This window comes from Natrix helvetica (genome assembly GCF_964273705.1).
Source record: "Natrix helvetica genome assembly, chromosome: 4".
In the NCBI taxonomy this organism is placed as follows: Eukaryota; Metazoa; Chordata; class Lepidosauria; order Squamata; family Natricidae; genus Natrix; species Natrix helvetica.
This window is the reverse complement of record NC_138550.1, coordinates 122,488,740-122,513,705: the sequence shown is the minus strand read 5'-3', so window position 1 is coordinate 122,513,705 and position 24,966 is coordinate 122,488,740. Positions and strand designations below refer to the sequence as shown.

General features: G+C 40.9%; 1 protein-coding gene across 5 annotated transcripts in view; it reads left to right on the top strand.

Moving 5' to 3' along the window:
* KCTD1 (potassium channel tetramerization domain containing 1) overlaps positions 1–24,966 on the top strand; it is a 105,231-nt gene that overhangs the window by 56,629 nt on the left and 23,636 nt on the right. For 4 of the 5 annotated variants that reach the window (XM_081950995.1, XM_081950996.1, XM_081950997.1 and 1 more), the window contains exon 2: positions 5,900–6,078. In XM_081950995.1, the coding sequence (XP_081807121.1) occupies positions 5,900–6,078 (179 nt within the window). Of the gene's footprint in view, positions 1–5,366; positions 5,457–5,899; positions 6,079–24,966 lie in introns of those variants that run through there. The other variant, XM_081950994.1, reaches the window with a different exon arrangement.

Here is a 24,966-nt window from a genome sequence, read left to right as displayed (position 1 = left end):
CTTCCCCCCTGGAAAGCACCTTCTGCAAAGCCTCTCCCCAAACAGCAACTCCCACACAGCCTTCACCTTCATCACTGCTGGAGTTGCATCACCTGGTGATAAACAGGGCTGCTGCCTTATGATGCTCACCACATGAATCCCAGCACTACACTTTTCACCTAGGGCCTGGATCCTGGACCAGCAGCAGAAGGAAGAAAATGGCGAAGGGTAGCAAGGGGCAGCAGGGGTATGTCATAGAGTGCAGGGCATCCAAAAGGGAAGGGGTGGGGGGAAGATAGGGTTGGAACTGCCCTTGAGATTTTAAGTAGGGGGGGGCAAGTTTTGATCACCTGACACGGGGGCACTGTAAGGGCCATAACATCCGTTCATTTTTTCTAGCACTGTCACAAGTTTGAATAGTCATTCAAAGTATGTCAGAGACTACCTGTATTGCATAGTAAAGTTAAGGCTTCAGCAGGAACACCAGTCATATCCATTGAAAAATCCTCCAAAACATTTAGGATCTGCTCTACTTCTATAAGTTTTCAATTCAGTTTACCTAAAATGGCTGAACAGATGCCATTAAACATTTGTTATGTTTGTTGCTTGGCTCCAATGTTTTTGAGGCCTCTGAAATTCCAGAGGTTTTTAATGTGTTGGCAAAGTCTTTTACCAAGGCTAAACTCTTTATTTCACCATTTCTTTAAAAATATCATAGAAATAAGACTGAACAATGTGTAAGAAATTTAGAACTGGCGTTCAAGTAATCCTTGCCTTAAACCATTCATTTAGTGACAGTTGGCTATGGCAGAACCTCCACATGATCAAAGTGCAGGCACTTGGCAACTGGCATGTACTTATAATAGTCACACCATTCCGAGGTCATGTGATCACCATTTGTAACCACCTCAGCAGGCAGGCAAAGTCAATGGGGAAAGCCAGATTCACTTAATGATCACATGATTTGCTTAACAACTGTGTTCAAAAAGATTCACTTAGCCACATGATTATCTTAAAAGATTGTGCTAAAAATTGTCATAAACTGGTCAGGTCACGTGATAATTTGCTTTTAGTTCTTATAAAGTTTTATTAAAAATGATACATTTTATGATTATTTAAAAGGATGTACTACAATTAGTTTTGTCTAACTGAATAAGTTCAATTCTGGAATTTGTATCATGGTTTATATTCTACTAATAAATTGAAAATACGTTATGGTGGAATATGACAGTGAATACTTTGTGATGTAGTTATCCAAAGCTTAATTGTGATCTGTTTATTAGGAAAAAAAAGTTTTATAAAGGAAATTATGTTTTTTTCTATAGGACAATTTTTTTCTTTGCTTGTGATCATTTTGTGTGAAATCATTTCTCGTCTCCAAATACATTTAATTTTACTTCGTGATATTGCTAAACTTTATACTTTATCAGTGTCATCTCCTTTCCTAAGCATATAATCACATCTTACATGCTGGTAACAGTCTTCCCACACCAATGATTGCTTGATAAATAAACTAGTTTATTTCCAGATAGGTCTTTCCAGCATTTCCAGATCCTATGTTCATAGTAGTGTGCTAATAGGGATAAGTAGAAGTACCCGAATATATTGTTCTTTACAGAGATTTGATTGTTTGCTCTCTTTGGAATTCATTACTTGGATCTAGAGTTACATTGCTGTTTTTCTGGGATCTGGAATCCTTAATTAACCTACCTTTAATTATGGAAAATAATTGCCATTCTTTTGAAAGAACTTGATATAAAATGTTATAATTAAGTATTTTTTTCTATTTATACATTTACTTATTTGCAATATCTTATAGTGGCTTGTTCAATAGAACAATGTGCCTATTTTAACCAGAAATGATCCAAATGATTCAGCTGATATGGAGGTCTACATCATACACTCACAGGTAAAACTCAAAAAATTATAATATCGTGCAAAAGCTCATTTATTTCAGTAATGCAACTTAAAAGGTGAAACTAATATATGAGATAGACTCATTACATGCAAAGCAAGATAGTTCAAGCTGTGATTTGTCATAATTGTGATGATTATGGCTTACAGCTCATGAAAACCCCAAATCCACAATCTCAGAAAATTAGAATATTGTGAAAAGGTGCAATATTCTAAACTCAAAGTGTCCCATTCTAATCAGCTAATTAAGCCATAACACCTGCAAAGGGTTCCTGAGCCTTTAAATGGTCTCTCAGTCTGGTTCAGTAGGAATCACAATCATGGGAAAGACTTCTGACCTGACAGTTGTGCAGAAAACCATCATCGACACCCTCCATAAGGAGGGAAAGCCTCAAAAGGTAATTGCAAAAGAAGTTGGATGTTCCCAAAGTGCCATATCAAACACATTAATAGAAAGTTATGTGGAAGGGAAAAGTGTGGAAGAAAAAGGTGCACAAGCAGCAGGGATGACCGCAGCCTGGAGAGGATTGTCAGGAAAAGGCCATTCAAAAGTGTTGGGGACTTACACAAGAAGTGGACTGAGGCTGGAGTCAGTGCATCAAGGGCCACCACACACAGATGGATCCTGGACATGGGCTTCAAATGTCATATTCCTCTTGTCAAGCCGTCCCTGAACAACAAACAACGTCAGAAGCTTCTTACCTGGGCTAAAGAAAAACAGACCTGGTCTGTTGCTCAGTGGTCCAAAGTCCTCTTTTCTGATGAGAGCAACTTTTGCATTTCATTTGGAAACCAAGGACCCAGAGTATGGAGGAAGAATGGAGAGGCACACACTGCAAGATGCTTGAAGTCCAGTGTGAAGTTTCCACAGTCTGTGTTGATTTTGGGAGCCACGTCATCTGCTGGTGTTGGTCCACTGTGCTTCATTAAGTGCAGGGTCAACGCAGCCGTCTACCAGGAGATTTTGGAGCACTTCATTCTTCCTTCCACAGACAAGCTTTATGGGGATGCTGACTTCATTTTCCAGCAGGACTTGGCACCTGCCCACACTGCCAAAAGCACCAAAACCTGGTTCAATGACTGTGGGATTACTGTGCTTGATTGGCCAGCAAACTCGCCTGACCTGAACCCCATAGAGAATCTATGGGGCATTGCCAAGCGAAAGATGAGAGACATGAGACCGAACAAAGGTTAAAAAGGTTCGCCATCATTGTTATAGATTCTCTGCTTCTCAGAGCTAATAAAGTTTGTAACTTTTTTTGTAGTAACCATGGCTTTAGGTTTCCTGTCTTCATATTTGTCTTTGATTTGAGCAAAATGAAACTGGCTCCTTCTTGCTTGCTATAAGAATTGGATAACCCAAATGTAAGAAGGCCCTTGTTTTCTTCTGCCTGGAGTCCTTTTACAAGCCATCAGACTGCTAGTCAACCTCCTTCTAGAATAATAAAGTAAGCATTTAGCATGATACGGATGCTATGCAAGGATTGAATCAAATAAGGGTGTACAATTTGGGAAGCGAGGGATCAATAGCACAATCGGCCACTTAAGTCATGTCTAGCTATGGTTTCTTGCTGACCGTCAGTGTGAATCAGTATCCCAGGTACTTTTGCAGTGGCTGCCCTGCTGACTGTTAGTAATTTTGTGAATTGAAAAAGAAAAGCAAAACTTTTCTTTTGTTAGCTCGATTACCCTATGGTGATATGATTGTGTCCATAATGTAAAAGTTGAGAAAAGACCAAGACCCTGTATGGAGTCAGCAACTTTTGCATCTCATTTGGAAACCAAGGACGCAGAGTATGGAGGAAGAATGGAGAGGCCAATCAAGCACAGTAATCCCACGGTCATTGATGCTGTTGGTGCTTTTGGCAAAAGTTGCTCTCATCAGAAAAGAGGACTTTGGACCAAGGAGCAACAGGACTTTGGACCACTGTGCTTCATTAAGACCAGGATCAACGCAGCTGTCTACCTGTCTAGGAGATTTTGGAGCACTTCATGCTTCCTTCCACAGACGAGCTTTATGGGGATGCTGACTTCATTTTCCAGCTGCCCAAACTGCCAAAAACACCAAAACCTGGTTCAATGACCGTGGGATTACTGTGCTTGATTGGCCAGCAAACTCACCTGACCTGAACCCCATAGAGAATCTATGGGGCATTGCCAAGAGAAAGATGAGAGACATGAGACTGAACAATGCAGAAAAGCTGAAGCATCCTGGTCTTCCATAACACCTCAGCAATGCCACAGGCTGATAGTTTCCATGCCACACCGCATTAAGGCAGTAATTGCTGCAAAAGGGGCCCAAACCAAGTACTGAGTACATATGCATGCTTATACTTTTCAGAGGTCCAATATTGTTCTATGTACAATCCTTGTTTTATTGATTGCATGTAATATACTAATTTTCTGAGATTGTGGATTTGGGGTTTTCATGAGCTATGAGCCATAATTATCACAATTATGACAAATCATGGCTTGAACTATCTTGCTTTGCATGTAATGAGCATATCTCATATATTAGTTTCACCTTTTAAGTTGCATTGTTGAAATAAATGAACTTTTGCATGATATTCTAATTTTTTGAGTTTCACCTGTATGTTATGGGTCATAATTCTAGCAAAAAGATATTTGCAGCTATGAGGGAGACATACTTTAAAAAAAATCTTAGGGATTTGAATTATTTTAAACATTCCACTTTTCAGAACTAGAAGTCCTGCTTCATAATTCTTATTCTATAATCCATGTAAATCTTTTGAGATAGTCTTCAATTCTGATCTCTGAATGAACACAAATGTTCAATTGTTTTCAGTAGTAATCTCCATTACATTAACTGAGAATGCAATAAACCTATTTTTGAATGGATACATATATGACTACACAGTTAGAAGAAGGCACATGTTCAAGGTCACTTAAGAAGTTCTCCTTTTTTCTCTTAAATGTTATTAAATTATTTACTTTGTTTGTACAACTAAATGGATCACAACATGAACTAAATATATTGTACTTCAGCATGTTTTCTGTAAAATGGTACTTTTCCCTCCTGAAAATTCTAGGGTATAGCTGATATACTCAGTCAATATATCCCAAGTTCATCACTGACAGTATGTGTTAAGAGTTAATAAGACTGTCTTACAAATGTGACCAGATTTAGATCTGTTTACATTCCATAATTGTGAAACTGGTCTGCCTTGCTGGCTTCAGCAGAATGCTTCCTTTTCCTCTGCCCCACCCTAACTGTGCACAGGTCTACTGCTTGCTTTTTTTTTTTAACTGACATTGCATTTCCAGTTTGACTGAGGTGTTTGTTTCATCTGCAATTTGCTTGTGGTGCTCCTTTTGGAGATTTCTTGGGGAAGCTGCTGGGAATAGTGGTTTACTTGGGCAGAGAGGGGCATCTGTCACAACTTGTTTAATATTTACATGGAAAATGTCTTTCTCAAAGGCTTTCGGTGCCCCATGTTTTACAGTACATGAACAGTTGGCTAGTCCAGGTGTTTCCTCAACTCTTTGCGTGATATGTGACTTGGAAATTCAAGAGAAGAGTTGGCAGAATGGAAGAGCTGAGGGTTTGTATTTACCTATTCTAACTGCTTAGGAGATAGAACGGTTTGGGACACAACAGACAGCTTCCTCTCCCCCTTCCTGGAAACTATTTTTGAACTGGGGTGCTAAATCAGTAGACATTAATGATGTAACCAGCCTCTGCAATAAAGCATTGATCGGTTTTTGTTTTTAGCCAAAAGCCTGAAAATACTGCCTTACCATCATGTAGGTTTAAATGCCACAAATATCTATTGGACGTTACAATAGTAGTGCACCTAAATTTCAACTTTTAAAACTAAATGAGTCTTAAAATATATTTAAATATATAAATTGATGGTATATTTTTGTTTTATTCACTCCTAAATATGATATTTTTATTCATTACTGTTATTATGATTACTGTTATTTTACTGTTAGCTTTCCTAAAATAGCTCAGATCCCTAACATACTTTGTGTCTCTTTACAGGACAGTCGGCCCAATATGTCAAGACCTCTGATCACTAGGTCCCCTGCATCTCCTTTGAACAATCAAGGCATCCCCACACCAGCACAACTCACAAAATCTAATGCACCGGTTCATATTGACGTGGGTGGGCACATGTACACCAGCAGCTTGGCCACACTAACTAAATATCCCGAATCAAGGTAATTCTGTGGACTATGTTGCATTTTGTCCAGAAGCTCTGTTAACGTGCTCCCTTTTTTCTTTCAATTTTTATGCTAAATCTTTATCTAGTATTAAATCTTTTCATGTAAAAGTGTGCCCCAAGTTTCTGCCTTAAATTGATTGTTGCAAAACATTTTACTAAAGGAAATCAAACAATGTTTCTTTTCTCAAGAGCCATTTTATTTGCATCATCTGCCCAAATTACATCACTCCGTGTTGATATCTTATATTACATTTTTCAATATGACTCCTGACAACTTGTGTTATTTCCATGCTATTAATGAGAAACTACTTAATATTTATCATAACTAATGATGCAACTGCTGAAAAAACAAAATGATATTTTGGGGTATTAAAAAAAACAGATATCTTAAGCATTGTGTATACAGAAGAGGGAGTGAAGATACTTTCCATTGCTCAAAGGACAGTATCAGAACCAGTTGATTAAAATTATAAGAACCTAAGCTCAACTAGACATTGGGAGGAACTTTGTAAAGGTACAAGCTACCAGCCAGTGAAACAGACTGCTACATGATATAGTGAGTTCTCTTTTACAGTAGGTTTTCAGACAAAGGCTGGATGATCATGTTGTTGTTGTTTATAATCTTTTATTTTTGAATAAACACAGACAAACACAACAAACACCACAAAAATATCTTCCATTACAAATTGTAAAGAGTGTGTCAATTGGTTACAAAGAGCTTTCATGCATCCCTTCCACAGTAATCACCTACAATTCATATCAAGTTATATGTTTTAAATCAAATATATTTATATATATTACTATCATCATACCTCAATCTTCATATGACTGATTGTTTTTACGTCCCTTTATATAAAATATTCCAAAATTTAAAGCAAAATCACATGATGACATTCCGTTATCTATTTTCAATATCATCCAGCAACATTACATCTTTATGACACTTTCTAAATAAAAATTAATTATGTTTAATAACAAAGTTTCTAGGCCTCCTTTCTTAATCACTGTTTACAATTTATATCCAATTTCCCTTTTATCATGTCAATACAAATATTACATTATCATTACCAATCATTTATTTAACAATATCCGTCATCATTTCATTTTTTTTTTTTGGTCTTAGTTTAACTACATTTGACTCTTTTAAAAAAAATATTATAAGCTTGTATACATAACAGAGTTTCTAATCTTCCTTTCATGATCACTATTTAGAATTTATACCAAATTTTGTCTTATCAAACCAATACATGTGTGTACATTGTTATCATTATCAATTATTTATCTAACTATATCCATTATCACTTCATTTTTAACATAATGCTCTAATTTTAACTAAATTTGACTAATATTTTTTTAGCTTTCATATCTCAACCTGTGTCTTTCCAGTAATAGTGCAGACTTATGTCTTTTGCCATTTGTGGAATTAGTCTTCTGGTTATTTCCTTAATCAAATTTGTGTGGACTTCTCTTTGCAACTTGTTGCTTTTTGTATATCTTGTAAAATCTCGAGACCCTCCATCACCTTCTTTAATCAGCTTATCTTTGATTATCAGTAGTGCTTTTGTCAAAGTTTCTCTCTTTGAATCCATCAATTCTCCTCTTTTTTCTTCTTCTATACCTTGAAATCAGGGGTAGAGCTCCTTTCCATCTATATTCCCTTTCCATGTTCCACTCTTTCCATCTCCAACCACGCTCAGTTCACTGTCAGTATCCACAATTATCTTGCCTCTTTGTTCATTTTTCCCTTGGGTTTTTAGGACTATAACCTCCACTTTTTCCATTTGCTGGATATCTTCATTTTTCCATCGAATATTACTGCATTACAATCTATATTTTCCAATCTCTTCTCAATCTCTCTGTTGTTTCTAATATTTTTTGCATTTCGAACATAATCTGTTGCAATGTTATGGTTTCTTTTTGGTGTTGTGCCATACTTCCAACTAGTAAACACTGCGATTCTAGTTTCAAAACAAGGTTTTGTTTTCACTTCTCTTCAGTTGCCAAAGAAGCATCCAAAGAGCACCTGTATAAACAATCCATGCTCTTCTCCTTATCTCTTCTGTAAACAAGCTGAAGCCTTTGAAGTGCAAAGTCAAAATGATCAAAGAGAAAAAAGAGAAAGCAATATTTCCAGGACTCAACCTCCAATCTCCAACTGGCAGTGTAACTTCTTTTCCCTCTGATGTTACTACCCTCTTTATATTCCTTTTATATCTTCTTTATATTCCAGGCTGAAAACAAGCAAAAATCTTAAATGGAGCAAAATAAAGAGAAAAAACCCATCCAAACCAATATTATAAAAATAAAGAAAAAGATTTAATCCTAGGTAAAAAAAGAAAAAGAAGAAAAACCAATACTTTCACTTTAAAAAGTAGGAAACATTTGCAAAACTTCCATCCATTTAAAAAAAAGGTTAACACACTGTCCAATATAGCTTAATTTCACTGCTTATTTTCTTTTCTTTTTAAGTTTAATTTAGCTTTGCTTTTGGGGGGGCAGTCTCTTTTATAACAATAAAAATTCCTCACCAGATAGACACACTTTCTCTTTCCGCTTTCCTCCCGTTGCGGAGCTGTCCCAGCTTCAGCAGCTTTTGGCTGTGCTTCTGTCGCCGGCAAGAATAGATTCTCTTGGATCAATCAGGGACTTTGCAATGTCCCTGAGATCAGCAAGAGGTATTCTTCCCTGTCACAGTCTCTTCGGGACGGTTTAGGTCCAAAAGGACCGTCCAGCGGCAAAAGTATTGACTGCGATCTCAGAGCTCCAAGATCGCATGTCGTACCATTACGACATCAGCTCCTGTCTCCCGATCATTTGTTATAAATATGCTAGTGGATCCTTCATTGAACAATGGGTTGGACTAAATGATCTCTGTGGTCATTTCCAATGCCATAATTATACAATACAATAGTAGAGTTGGAAGGGACCTTGGAGGTCTTCTAGTCCAACCCCCTGCCTAGGCAGGAAACCCTATACCGTTTCAGACAAATAGCTATCCAACATCTTCTTAAAGACTTCCAGTGTTGGGGCATTCACAACTTCTGGAGGCAAGCTGTTCCACTGATTAATTGTTCTCACTGTCAGGAAATTTCTCCTCAGTTCTAAGTTGCTTCTCTCCTTGATTAATTATATTATTAATTATATTATTCTACTTTACAATAAAGTGGCTTTTGCATTGTTGTTCTTTTCATATGGATGTCTGGATTTTTCAGACAACTGATGTATTAAACATCATCTTGCTGTCTAAATCAAAATATCCAGTCAGTTATAACAAGAAAGAAATGCTGCTACTTCCTTGAAACTATTTTATCCCAGAAGCTCCTTAGACTAAGCTGCCTCAAAATAATTATGGTAGTTGCTAGACTTTTCTGCGTGGCTTCATAAAACTAATAAACAAAAGAATTTGGGAGGCAGCAGCACACAGTTTTTAAACTATTAAACAAAGCAGCAAAAGAATAAACAGCAAAAAGAAAGAGGAACAGCACTCTTATTCTAGCCCAGGGGTGGCGATCAAGTTCGACAAAAAGAGCCAAAATTTTAAACTGTGAGAGTCAGAGAGCCACACCACGCAGTGACCTGCCAAAACAGACCCGGAAGCAATGTTCCCTCTAATTTTTTTTCGATGTGAGCAGAAAAGTATAGTGTTTGAGCGGCACATTTTCATGCCTGAGCACCCGAATTTTTTTCACAGATGTCACCTAAGACAACAACGAAATCAGTATTATTTGAAACTCAAAGTTATGTTTCTTCAAGGTACCCGCTTAATTCAAAGTGTTATATAATATCAGTATCACTTAACAACGCTCCTGCTTAGCAACCAAAATGTTGGCTCAGAAACTCTGGCATTTGAAGCACGCAACTCTTAAAGCTGTCAAGTTACAAGACCCTTGCACCCCTAACCCTTTAGGGAAAAAAACCCCCAGGGGTCTTCAAACCTGACAGCTTTAACATTTGTGGACTTCAACTCCCAGAATTCCTCCTCCAGTCATGTTGCAGCGACGTCATCTGCGTGGATCTGCTCCATCTTTGCTTTCTTCATTGTGGGCAGGGCTTCTGCTGAAGATGCCGACGAGTACGAGTTGCCACCAGAATAACTGCTGCTACCTCCTCCTCCTCCTCCTCCTCCAACAGAATCACCAGATTTGCTCCTGAGCTCAGCGCTGGGTTACCTCTGCCCCCTCCCCCTCCTCCGTGCTTTTGAGGAGCCATGAGGATTTTTTTCCCCTGCTCCCCCCCCGCCTTCCTACTGGCTCCTCAAAAGCACGGCGGAGGAGGAGGAGGGGGCAGGGGTAACCCAGCGCTGACTGAGCTCAGCTGCTCCGAGCGGAGGGGAGGCGCCGCTGCCACGCGCGGAGATGCCGGCTGGAGCTTTGGCGGCTTCATCTCAGCCGCAGCGCTGGGCGGCAAATCCGGCAGTGCTGCCTGTTAGAGGAGGATGAGGAGGAGGTGGCAGCAGTTCTTCCGGTGGCGGTGGGGGCTTTGGGGCTTCACAACTAGCCTCAGTCGCCCCGTGCTCCTCAAAGCAAGTCTGGGGAAGTCCTTTGCAGGCGGCCCATTCTAGCTGCCTGCAAAGGACCTCCCCAGCTTCCGAAAGGGAGCGCGCGATCCGAGCCACAGTATACTAAATAATGATAAGAGGCAAAGAGCCTCATTTATTTTGGCCGGGAGCCGCATGCGGCTCGTGAGCCGCGTGTTCGCCACCCCTGTTCTAGCCTAACAGCACAAACTTTCATAGTCTCCGATAATCAAAAGATAATAATTCAAAAGAGATTATTAATTAAATAGTGCTTATTTAATCAGATTCTCAAATAGCTCACAAATTGATGACTAAATGAAACCATGACTGCTTACAAACTTACTTTAGCTTTCATTTGTTTTACAGACCTGCAATGATCATAAATGCAAGGATTGGTTGTAAAGTTCATCACTTTCATAATTGTAACCAGTTACTAAATGAGGCAATCTTTAAAGGAGGATTGCTCGTAATGTTACTTCTGCTCAAATCACAATAAAAACCAACTGTGCCGGTTGTATAGAAATGACTGACTGTTCTTGTTACATATATTTGCTGTTTTAATTTGGATAGTAGTTAATTTACAAAGTATTTATTTAGCTTTGATAGATAAAAGCAAATTGTAAAGTAACCAAATATATTAATATATTCCCTTGCATCAGTTTTATTTTCTGCAGAAGTATTGTATTTTTTTATTTTCAGAAAACATTATTAAAATCTATTGATGAAAGATTGGGGAAAGGATTGTAGATTTCTAGGATTTGGATTTGGAATTTATTATTTCCACTTCTTTTATAAAATGTGAAAATTCTAGAATTTCTAGGGAGAGCATAATATAATTGAGGAACAAAGAATAGTAAAAGTCCCTGAAATACTTGACATAATAAAGTAACTGCAGAGTGTATTCTATTTAAAAAACACAAATTTAGTGAAGCTGGATTATATTGTTCCTCTTGGGTGATCCAGTCTGACAAAAAATTCATAATTTACTACGTATTATATAATTACATAACATAATATATAATACTTATGTAATAATACATATATGTATATAGTAACTTGACTCTTTTCTGACTAATATGTATAAATGTTAGGGTAAGTGTGATTATTTGACTCGCTAAGAGAACTCTATTGGCTATTTTGCTATGTTAGTTTTCTATTTCTTCTACCCTATTGCAATCAAAATCTTGGAAGGGTTTTTCACAGTAGAAGTTGTTTACATTTAGTCTCACCTTCACAGTCCAGCTGGGTACATCAAATATGCCTTCTGGCAGTTAGCATACATTTTAATTTCTAGCATTAGTTGCATTATTGAATTTAACATGCTTTCATTTTATAAAAAAACTTATGTGCTTTCGTTTTAAATTTCTTGTTTGATCTTTGAAATATCTATATTTGTCTTGTTAAATTTAATATCACTATTATAATTGGGAATAAAAGTGTTACACTGTTTCCACAAATTGGTCTCTCTGCCCTTTTCAGAGAAATTTAACATTTTAGCTCTATTCTTTGGCATTAAATTTTTGTAAAAGTCATCTTAGCTATAACTGATAGAGAAGAGCTATGTCAAAATGGGTAATTATACAGGTAGTCCTTATTTAATAACTGCAATTGTTCGGAACAGCAATTCTATTGCTAAGATGGTCGTTAAGCAAATCATTACATGACTGTGGCAGAATTATGACATCAGTTCTGTTACAGTTGTTAAGTGAATTTACCTTACACCATATAGAGTGGTGACTATGACTTAAAATTTATTGCTGCTTCTCAATTGACTTTGCTTGTCGTAAGCCGGCTGTGAAGCTCACAAATACCAATCTCATGAGGCCAAGGTTGCTATAATCAACATGTTTGAGGAGTACTTTTTCAGAGCCATCATAAGTTTGAATGGTTGCTAAAATAGGCAGTCAATAACCAAGAACTAGCTACAATGCCTCCTCGGAAACTAATGGCTGGATCAGTTACTGATTCAAATAGCAAGTTCTGCTTTGCTGATGGAAATTGCAATGAGTTGAGTATTTTCAGTTATTAATGATATGCAAAAGTTCTGAATAGTAACAGCATATGCTGCTGTTTCTGAATACAGGCACATTGACATCTATCCTGGCTACATATTGTATTAGGTTTTATATTCCTAAATTTAGTATCCTGTGTTATCCTGTTTCTATCCTGTTCCTGCTCCAAATATGATTTTACTTTATTTTTGCAATGAATTATTTATTCATTCATTGTATTTCTTTGTCTTTTCTCTAGCAAAGCTCAGAACAATTTATATAATACTTCTATCTCCAGTTTTGTCCCCACAATTCTTCTACCTCAGATGCTAGTAGAGCTTTTTTTAAACTGAAGAAACGGCAACTCTATTCTCCAGTGCACTGCTTGGAGTGTCCAAGCAAGGGTTAAATTCTGTCCCACTGCCCAAGGACTGGATTTAAATTCTTTGGCCACGACCTCTGGCTCCTTCCATCCTCAGTTTTTCAATTCAGTGCATCGGATGTATTCACAGCCTTAGCTGAAATAATTACAAGTACTAATCCCTTAGCATAGCTCTTTATTGTTTTACCTTTCCTTTTTAGTTAATTTAGACTTCCTTGCTTCGCTGTCTTGATTGCCTTGCCCTGAGAAGCCGGTTTTCACTCTGGATGGAGGGGTGTGATTCTCAGCCTCCCAGGCGGCCCATCTCCACAGTACCGCTGCCCAGCTGCTCTTCACCGGTGGGACTGTCCGAAGCTTTGGCGGCCCGTCCGGCATTCAGGAGGCACATCCAACAGCTTCAGCGGGTCACACAACGAAGAGACACGCGCTGCGTGTTTTCTCGCTGGGCACGGCCATCTTGGGAAGTGGCAGTGGCAATTTTGAAGGCAGTTTTTTCCCGCCAAAAAGCCGGATTGCCGCTCCTTGCTGCCAGAGCTCCAGGACACAGCGGATCCTCTTCATCTTCCTGCAGGCAAGTGCTCGGGCGTTCAGAAGCCTTGGCGGCTGCCATCATCCACAAACCTTTCCCCTGCTAGTGGCAAGTTCCACCTGGGGTCCCAACAGAGTCCTCCCCCTCCTTCTGACCACAGCGCCTCAGCCTGAGTGAGTGCGTGGGCGGAATTCATCATCTTCTCCCAGGCCTGCAATTTGTCAGACTTGGCTGTCGGTATCTCGGGCATCATGGACACAGATTCCATTGCCAAAGCTCCTGAACAAGGGCCCTCCACTGGGGTGGATAGGCCCTATAGTAGAAGGGCAGGCAGGGCGGCCAGAGAAGCTATAAAGGAGATTGGTAGACATCCTTACTCCAGGAAGGAGTCTGCAGGACGGGATAAGGTGGATGCCAGGCACCAAAAAGCCCTAATTTGAAAGGGTTTAGAGGCAAGCCATTACAGTGGCTCAGGTCCATCGTGCGGACCCACCTGTGTCCCCGGGGAGTCAGGGCCTTTCCCAACCAGCCCCTCCCCCTTCCTCCTGTGGGGGAGAACCACAGGAGCTCTCTGCAGAACACTCATATGGAGGGTCCAGGTCCCCTTCCCCTTCTTTTGGTGGGGGTGCAGATCTCTGACTATGGGGTAGTGGAAGATGAGGATTCTCCCCCTCCTTCTGTGCTTTGTAGGCCGGCCTCACATTCTACTTCCAGAGAGGGGACCCACCCAGTGGAGGACCAGGGAGCAGCTCTCTCAGCCGAAATGAGAGAGGTGATTGCTTCCGCAATATCCCAGGGCATTGCCCAGGGCCTCAAAGAACGTGCTGAAAAATAGGGCTAGGGGCTCAAGAGCAAGTCTAAGACTCCCAGACCTTCCTCGCCTCCCCCCTCTGTGGTCAGTGCCGAATCGGTCATAGAGGGGGAGGATCTGGCTGAACCAGATCTGTCTGAGGACGAGGGTTTGGTAACTGATAAGCCCGTCTTCATTGGGCTGTTCAAACCTTTGCTATTTAAGTCTATATTACACAAGGCAAAAGTCATTACTCACCACGAGGCGACCCCCACCGTTACTCAGGAGGCTACCGAGCCTGCTGACCCCAGTGGGGGGTTTGATGAGACCATTCAAGCTCAGGACCTGGTGCCTGTGCCCAAGTTATTCAAGGGCGTTGTCCAACGCCAGTGGGTGCAGCCAGGGACCTGGGTGACCCCAGGGGGTAATGACAAGCGGCTTTACGCCATAGAGTCTGGCATGGAGGATCTACTCAAATTACTGGAGGTCGATGCTCCGGTGGTGGCCCTGACCTCTAACTCCATCCTTTCCTCAGATCTCTTGGAAGGGCTCAAGGCGAAAGATAAGAGAACGGATAGGGCTTGTCATAAGACCCACCAGGCTGCAGCGTGGGCCATTAAAGCTTCCACTTCGACCTCTCTTCTTTAGCAGGGCCTCTATTTCCTGGTTGCATCAACTGCTCACCCTTATTCCCCAGGGTGATACCAGGCTCCACCAGGATGTTAACAAACTAATGGTGGCAGCTGAATACACCTCAGGTGCACCTCTTAGCGCAGCAAAGTTTGCTTCCAGAGCCATGGCCTCTAACATCACCTCCCGCCGGCTCTTATGGCTCCGCCATTGGAATGCAGACATGAAATCTAAATGGAAGCTCGTGTCTGCTCCCTTCAAGGGTGGCAAGTTGTTTGGAGATGCCCTAGATTCTGTCCTTATTGAAAACAAGGACAAGTGGAAGGTTATGCCTTCCGTTTCATGTAAACCGGACCGCAGGACTTCTTCCTTTTAGTAAGCTACTTTTTATTTCTAACCAGTCCTTTCGAGCCGCTGACTCGCCATCTAATTCCTCCTCCACCTCCTTCCAATGCCCCTATGCACAGGACTCTGAATGAGACCAGGATAGGCAACCTTTTAGGGACAGGGCCCGTCACCAGTCCTTCTCTAGACGCCCATTTTGCGCGGATCAGCCAACAAGCCTTTCCGCCGCAACAAATGACAGGTCTCACACCCCCATAGGGGGTCGGCTTCAACTGTTTGCAGACCGTTGGGAGATGATCACGTCAGATGTGTGAATACTGCAAACAGTGAGGCTCGGCTTCATCCTAGAGTTCGTTTCCTTTCCTCCCCATCATTTCATTCGTTGTCCCACCCCCCAGGTGTGCCATCAAGAGGGGGCTCATGGAGACAGAGATTCGCCATCTGATAGAAATAATGGCCATAGAACCGGTTCTCCTGGGGTAGGAGAGGAGGGGGTTCTACTCCATCCTCTTTCTGGTTCCCAAAAGCTCAGGAGGGTAGAGGGCCATCTTAGACTTGAAGAAGCTCAATTATCATCTTGCCAACCAGAAGTTCAAGATGCAGTCCCTCCAGTCAATTCTGGGCAGCCTTCGGCCAGGGCATCTGATGACTTCCATCGACTTGCAGGAGGCCTACCTCTACATTCTGATAAGACTGGCCCACAGGTGATTTCCTGCGGTTTTATTATGCCGGCCGGCATTACCAGTATCGGGCCCTCCCCTTCCACCTGTCATCAGCCCTGAGGGCCTTCACAAAGATACTGGCCGCAGTGCCAGCGGACTTCCGAAAGCGCCCCATTCACCTACAATGTTATCTGGATGACATTTTGATCCAGTTGTCGTCCCACATGCAAGTGCAGCGGGACCTGAAAGTCACCATAGAACCGGTTCTCCTGGGGTAGGAGAGGAGGGGGTTCTACTCCTGCAGTACCATGGGTTTACCATCAACCACAAGAAGAGTCATCTCATTCCCTCCACGAGTGTTACACTTGGGAGCAGTGATCGACACTTTATCATGCCTCATGTCCCTGTCACCAGATCGGATTCGCAGCCTCCAAGAGCTGGTGCAGCAGGTTCAACAGCCTCCCACTCTCCCCGTAGTCCTGCTGTCGCAATTGCTGAGCAAGATGATTTCTTGTCTGGCAATTGTTCCATGGGCAAGGCTGCACGCAAGAGAGTTGCAATGGTTCCTTTTTCTATCGCAGAGAGCCAATGCCAGAAACTCCAGGGCCCGCGTTCGCCCATCGCCAAAAGTACTACACTCCCTCTGATGGTGGCAGACGCCAGCGTTGATGAAGGGCTCAATGTTCTGGGAACCCAAACGCGTGATCCTCACATCGGATGCCAGCCTCTTCGGTTGGGGTGCTCAACTCCACAACAAGGTAAAGCAAGGAAGGTGGCGCCAACGAGCTCATCCATAACATCAATTGGCTGGAGTTGAGGGCGGTCCACCTTGCTCTGCGCAAGTTCCAGTCAGACCTATAGGGGCGCCGTGTGCTTGTCCGGACGGACAATATGGCGGCAAAAGCATCACATCAATCGCCAGGGCGGCACCAGACCCAACGCGCTGATGGTGGAGGCGGATGTGCTCAGACGGTGGACAGAGCATCATGTGAGTTCCATAAGAGCAGAACACATCGGGAATAAACAACGTTCAGGCGGATTGGTTAAGCAGGGCCACTCTGGATTAGTCGGAGTGATGTCTCCATCCAAACCTGTTCCGTCAGCTGTGTCTCATGTTCGGCACCCCACTTGTTGACCTTTTTGCTACTCCGGAGAACGCCCAACTTTCCCGCTTTTTCACCAGGTACAGCTCGCCACAGGTGGAAGGGGTAGATGCGCTCAACTGCCCTTGGCCCATGGCCCTGCTTTACGCTTTCCCGCCTTTGCCTCTACTTCCTTGAGTCATCAGGAAGATTCTGCTGGAATAAGCAGAAGTGCTGCTGGTGGCTCCTTACTGGCCACGAAGAACTTGGTTTGCCGACCTCACCAACCTCTTGGTCAGCCAGCCGTGGAGAATTCCCTGGGAATTGGTCTCCCTTAGCCAGGGGGTCATGCAACATCCAGAGCCCCAGTGGCTCAATCTGACCGCCTGGCACTTGAGAGGGATCTCCGAGCTCAAGCCAAGTTCTCGAGGCAGGTCATTCGTACCATCCAGGTGGCCCGGAGCCATTCCACCACCAGTATCTACGAGCCACGTGGTCTGCCTTCTCTACCTTATGCAGCTCACATCACTAGAACCAATTTCCACGTCTCTCCCTCAAATACTGGATTTCCTCCAAGAGGGATTCGACAAAGGACTAGCTCCAAACACCTTATGACGCCAAGTCTCTGCACTGGCTACTGTAATATCCGTAGACTGTTCCCAATTGCTCAGTTGTCACCCCAGCATACGGGCCTTACTTAAGGGTACATTGAATCTGTGGCCGCAGGTGATCCATCGTTACCTCTCCTGGGACCTCGCTGTTGTTCTCAGGGTGCTCTCAGAACCACCCTTTGAACCTCTCCAATCTTCTTCCATCAGGCACCTTTCCGTCAAGATGGCCTTCCTCGTCGCCATTACTTCAGCGAGGAGGGTGTCAGAACTGGCAGCCCTGTCAAGGGAGGATTTGTGCCTCATCCATAGTGACAGGGTCATTCTCCGACTGGACCCGTCGTTTATCCTGAATATCAATTCCTACTTTCACAGGGCCCAGGAGCTCGTTCTCCCGAACTTTTACCCGAGACCCACACATCCTAGGGAATGCTGTTGGCATATCCTCGACGTACGGAGGGCATTGAAGAGGTACATCAAGCGTACACCCTCTTTTCAATTCTCGGAGGCCTTATTTGTATTGTTTGAACCAATGGCCATGGGCCGAAAGGTCTCTTCTTCCACCATTAGCCGGTGGCTCAAGGCTTGTATTTCCCTGGCCTACGAGTACCAGGGTAGGTCTGTACCTCCCAGACTGACAGCACACTCAACCCGAAGCGCAGCGACTACCTGGGCTATCCAGGCCTCGATTGAGGAGATCTGCAAAGCCGCGACCTGCGTGACGCCATCCTTATTTGTTAAGTACTACAAGCTGGACAAATACACCTCTGCAGATGCTGCCTTCGGAAGACGTGTCTTGCAGAGCGTGGTTTCTGACGAATCTTGACGTAAATTGTGGACCACATTGGAGACACCCACACTAGTGACAGTTTGCTTGGGCATGTCTCTTGCTTGGATGCGGAGAATGACCATTGGCTTACCTGAAGGGTCTTTCTCGGTGCACTGCAGGAGTGCCCAACCCCACCCTGGGGTATTATTTCGAGGATGTCCTGCTTTTCCATGTGAGGATCTATTGCCAGGCGGACATCCGTCTCAGATGGACCATGCCTTCATTGAAAAACTGAGGATGGAAGGAGCCAAAGAATTTCAATCCACTCCTTGGGCAGTGGGACAGAATTTAATCCTTGCTGGACACTCCTGCAGTGCACCAGGAACGACCCTTCAGGTAAGCCAATGGTCAATTTCTTCATGATTCTTCATTCATTATTCTGCTCTCCCCTTCCTTTGCCATTGATTCTGAGGAAGTCAGCACATATGCCTTTTACTATATCTCAGACTTTCAATCCCAATATTTTAGAAGATATAAGTAAACAAAATTAAATGTCTATGGAGATTCTTAGTCATCCAGGTCATGGTTGTTCCAAAGGTGCTTTTTCAAGAGGCAACTGAACTTTGGTTTTTTTTTGAAGACGTTTCACTTCTCATCCAAGAAGCTTCTTCAGTTTTATTTGAAGATGTTTCACTTCCTCAAAAGCTTCTTGGATGAGAAGTGAAACGTCTTCAAAAGAAAAGCCAGAAAGTCCAGTTGCCTCTTGAAAAAGCACCTTTGGGACAAGTAAAAGAATTGTGATACTTTTTTCTTTTCCTGCTTCTTTTAAAATGCAGTTTCTATAAAAGATATATGGCTGCATTGAGTAGCAGATATTTATAGGGCTACTGTCAATAAGCAGGATATCTTCTACTTACAAATTTTGGCCCTAATTCTTTAGTATTTTGAAGGATAATAATTAAATATTTGATTCTGTGAAATATTTCTAAACTGCATCCAGTACATTTTCAAATAAAAAAATCTTATGCCGGTATTTCCTAAATCGCTATATAGTTGCTAAGTAATTTAATGTACAATGCGTATATAATTGCAGTACTAAACAGACTTGGTAGCTTTGCAGCCAACACCCATGGCCACCCACAGGGCATGTTTGAATATCTCAGGATATAGCTGCCAAGTTCCAAAATGTTTCTGGCTGGCTCCAGTCCACCTTTTTGTTGGCTTTGTGTTTGAAAAGGTTTATCCTTCGAGAGAGATTTGTTTACTAGTGGATTACTAGTTAAAGTGGATTGTGAAAAGATGAAGATCTTTTAGATTGGATGCCATTTTCTTCAAACAGATATTTTAACAATCAAAACTTTATTTAATCATATGCAGCGCTGATGATTACATTAAGTCACCTCCTCTTTTTAGTATTTTTTATTGTTGTTGCTACTGTTTGCTGGCCTACATGGTTTTTATATGATTGCTGCTGCAGGCTCATATATGTGCCCAGGACAGCACAATTCTCTAGATTCTATAAGTGTATTTTTGAGAGCGCCATCTAATACAAATTTTAATCAAAATTATTTTGAAATCTGTTTTTTAAAAAAGTACTCAAGGTGATCAAAATTTTAATTGTCATTGCAAGGTTTCCTACTAATGAATATAACCTTTAGAATAAATGAACTTTAATTCCTTGGGTACTTATCAATGGCCATGCTAGCTTGGATGTGAGAGTTGGTCCATATAGCATCAAGTCCTAGTGGACAACCATTTAAATATGAGCCAGCAGTGTGCAGCAGCTGCCAAAAAAGCCAACACAGTTCTAGGCTGCATCAACAGAGGGATAGAATCAAGATCACGTGAAGTGTTAATACCACTTTATAATGCCTTGGTAAGGCCACACTTGGAATACTGCATTCAGTTCTGGTCGCCACGATGTAAAAAAGATGTGGAGACTCTAGAAAGAGTGCAGAGAAGAGCAACAAAGATGATTAGGGGACTGGAGACTAAAACATATGAAGAACGGTTGCAGGAACTGGGTATGTTTAGCTTAAGAGAAAGAAGGACTAGGGGAGACATGATAGCATTATTCCAATATCTCAGAGGTTGCCACAAAGAAGAGGGAGTCAAACTATTCTCCAAAGCACCTGAGGGTAGAACAAGAAGCAATGGGTGGAAACTAATCAAGGAGAGAAGCAACTTAGAAATGAGGAGAAATTTCCTGACAGTGAGAACAATTAATCAGTGGAACAGCTTACCTCCAGAAGTTGTGAATGCCCCAACACTGGAAGTCTTTAAGAAGATGTTGGATAGCTATTTGTCTGAAACGGTATAGGGTTTCCTGCCTAGGCAGGGGGTTGGACTAGAAGACCTCCAAGGTCCCTTCCAACTCTACTATTGTATTATTATTGTATTGTATTAAGTTTGGAAAAGCTGCTGTATTAAATTTAGAATAAAATAGAAGCTACGGATATGACATCTATAGATCTGAGAATAGGTATGCTTTTTTACTGATAGTTTTAAAAAGAGAAAAATTGTCATAGATTGGGTTAAGTCAGATTGAATATCTTGAGGTAGTCATGCAATTAGGTAAGGTTTTAATAACAAAGCAAGCCAATAATAGGCAAATGGGCAGAAATTAAAATAGGTTTAGTTGGAAAAAACCTGAAATAGAAAGAATGAAAAACAGTACATTGCATTAAAAATATAGATTAAAAATTGAATACAATTGATTGCGGACAGGATTATATGAGAGATCTTGGAGTCCTACTTAAATGTTTGATTAACTAGAATCTGTGGTAGGTTAAAGCTGGTTGCTAATGGAAGTGATTTGAATGTCATGTTTAGTTTCTGATGTCAACAGTCTAATCAGTGAATCAGAAAATTATTTACCTATTGATCTCAGTTTCTCAGCTCTGCTATATTCTTGGATAATAAAGGAACTGAACAGTTATAATTGAATAAAATAATTCTTTCCTTTGTATTACAAGGAGAGGAGGTGGGGGAAATTGAACCAGATACTTAACTTTTTGTTCTAATCGGATTTTCCACTTTGGCTTTGATGCTTTTTCCATTGTGTGATTAGGTACTTTGATTTTAATGCCTAGTTCATTAGTGACTATTACAGCTGCACTGTACATTAACTGATTTGTTTCCAAGATGGTTCCCGATTCAATTGTTGAAAGCACTGCATTAACCATTTTCATGATAGGACCCAAAATTTTCTTAGGGACAGTTTTTAATGATGGTAAATGTTGCCTTTCCTCACTAGCCAGAAAATGCTCCATGATCTTGCCCTTCAGTTCTTTTTGTTTTTGAGTTGGTTCATCAGTTGGTTCAATGGTAACTGGTTCTGGCAGTAGTGTTGTTATTTCCTCTCTGGCAGCTTCCTCTGGGAGTTCTACTACAATTTCTTTAGTTGTGTCTTGAGTATCAGTTATTTCCTCTTGTGATGTTTTTTTGTTTGTTTTGCAATTTGCCTGAATTTCCTCAAGTTCAACTTCGCTAAACACTTTATTCCGTATAATAAATCGCCTTTGATCTGCTAGTCGTTGTTCACTAACATTTGAATCTGGATATTGTTGTTTCCGTAAATCATACATTCGCTTTAAATAGCCTCTTATTTTTGGCTCTGAGTTGTAATAACAGGCCATTATGGATTATTATGGATGATGATGATGATGATGATGATGATGATGATGATGATGATGATGATGATAATCTTTGGTGAGATTAACAGCCTTTGGGGCTGGTTGGTAGCCTAACAGCTTGAGTCCTAACCAAGGACATAGGAACTGTTAAGGTAACGTTGGAGGATATAAATTGTTCCAAGTAGGATGGCTTTTTGTAAAGTCACAATGTTCAAGTCAGGTAAATTTAGAATTTTCAAATAGCAAGATAGCCCTTTAGGTATTGCTCCAAGGGCTCCAATTACAATTGGGACAACACATTATTTCTTTTTCCACAGTCACTCAACCTCAATTTTCAAGTCTCGGTATTTTGTGATTTTTTCTTGCTATTTATCTTCAATTCGTGCATCACCAGGTATTGCAATGTCAATGAACCATACTTTTTTCTTTTCAATTATTGTTATGTCAGGTGTGTTGTAGGCCAAGTGCCTGTCAGTCTGGATTCTGAAGTCCCACAAGATCTTGCCTTTCTCATTCTCTAAAACCTTCTCAACCTGATGGTTCCAGTGTATTTTGCTGTACTCTGATCCAAACTTTTGGCACAATTTCCAGTGAATAATCTTAGCAACGCGGTCATGGCATTGTAGGTAGTCAGTTTGTGAAATTTTGCTGTATCCATTGATCAAGTGGTCGACTGTCTCATCTTCCTCATTACAAAGGTGACATTTGCCGTTGGTGGTAACATGTTGAATTTTTGCCTTCATGCAGTTTGTGGCTAAGGCTTGTTCTTGAGCTGCCAAAATAAAGCTGCCTGTTTCTTTTTTCAGTACTCCTGATCTTAACCAGTTCTAAGTTAGTTTTGGGTCAGCTTTGCCTTCAATACTTTTCAAGTATTGGCCATGCATAGCTTTGCTTTTCCAATTTTTAGCTCGCTTCTCAATTACTTTTTTTTATTCAGCTTTTAACTTAGTTGTCTTCAAAAGGCCTCCTTTATTTACTTCCTTAATCATTGGTTCTTCACTTTTCTGGATGTAATCATTCAAGCTGTGTCTTTCTTCTTCCACAGTCTGCTTTACTTGTAGGAGTTCTTGACCACCCTCTGCTCTTGGTAGATACAATCGGTCCACATCACTTTTAGGGTGCAAAGCGTGATTCATTGTCATATAAGCTTCCTTGTTTTTCTGTCCAAATTGTCCAACTCTATCTGGGTCCAGTCAATTATTCCTACAGAGTATCGATTATTATTATTAGTAGTAGTATACGATTGTATCACAGCGGCCAGTTGTTTCGCCAGATTTGGCATTGATTACTAGTCGGGCCCCCATTATTATTATTATTATTATTATTATTATTATTATTATTATTATTATTATTATTATTATTAACAACTTTATTCATTAAACATGAAACTCAGCCAACTGAACATTCCAGAATGCATTACAAATACCAGTGACTGGTGCTAATGGTTGATAAGGTTTGCTGCCAGCATCCTAGGTATCAACCAAGTACCTTTTTAAGATATAAGATGTTCCGAGTAGCGCAGTTTTTTGCAGTTCCGTGGGTGTTATTGCAGGAAGCTGCAATTTGTTGATATATCTTGCAAAATTCTTGGACATGGTGCCAAGTGCCCTGATGACAATGGATATCACTGTTACATGCTTCATCCATAGCCGTGTAGTTTTGATGGCCAGGTTGCGATATTTCATTATTTTTTCTAGTTATTTTTCTTCGACTCTGGCATCTCCAGAAAAAGCGATATCAATAAACTGTACACTTTGGCCCTCTACAACTGTAATATCTGGTGTGTTGTGCTCCAAATGATGATCTATTTGTATTCAAAAGTCCCACAAGATCTCCTCCTCCTCCTCCTCCTCCTCCTCCTCCTCCTCCTCCTCCTCCTCCTCCTCCTCCTCCTCCTCCTCCTTATTAATAATAATAATAATAATACTTTTTTGCAAGTTTTCAGAAGTGGTGTGCGCTTGCCTGCTTTCTATGGCTGAGAGAGTGACTGGCCCACAGTCATCCCCTGGCTTTGTACTTAAGGCAGGAATAGAACTTGGAGTCTCCCAATTTTTAGCCGGGTGCTACAATTTGGTGCTACACCAAACTGGCTCTCTTTGCCTTTCTTCCTTTATATAATTTAAATCAACTTGCAGTTTCCTAGGTCTAGGAAAATATTTTTACCAATTCAAACATGTTTTAAAGTTTTCTAAAATCCGTATTTGAGGAATGAATTGTGAAAATAGGAATTGAATTCCTTGGAAGATTTTACAAAAAAAAACAGGAGGCGTCTAATGGCACCTTTTCCCAACTAACAAATTTTATTAGAAAGAATAAGCTTTGGTGAACTGCCGTTTACTTCATCAGCTGCATAGAGTGGCATGATAGACATAGAATTTAAATTGGGATGACTTGGGGGAAAGCTAGGGGAAGATAATATGCAGATTACATGTGAGACAGACTATAAATAGTATCTATAATAATTGTAACATATTACAAAAACATTGTGTTTCTTGAGACCTTTTGAAATAGTCCCAAACCTTTGATGTTTGTAACTGCAGCAATACTTTGCTTAATGGTGCTGTTGAAGTCTCATTTTTTAAAAAAATGACATTTTGAGAACTGTAATAGAGTATCCTGGAAGTTTGAAATGCTCCCCTTTTGTTTTATCCTAACTTTGAGCTCTATGTTAAACTTGTGACCATTGTTATTGCTGTTTTTTGCAAAGTTTGCCCCCTTTGTTCTATATGTAGAATCCAGAAGGACATTGCTTGCAGATGATTGTATGTATCATATTTGAGGAAAAGCATTTGCACTGTATGTACTGTTGATTATGTAATTATGTTGTTGAATTAGATGTGGAATTTGGGTTTGTGGCAGGGTCTGGTTCCTATGTTAGCATGTTGTTCCTTTTTTACTTGTTAAAACTTTCTTCAGTGGTTGCCTATATGCAATTATGGACCTG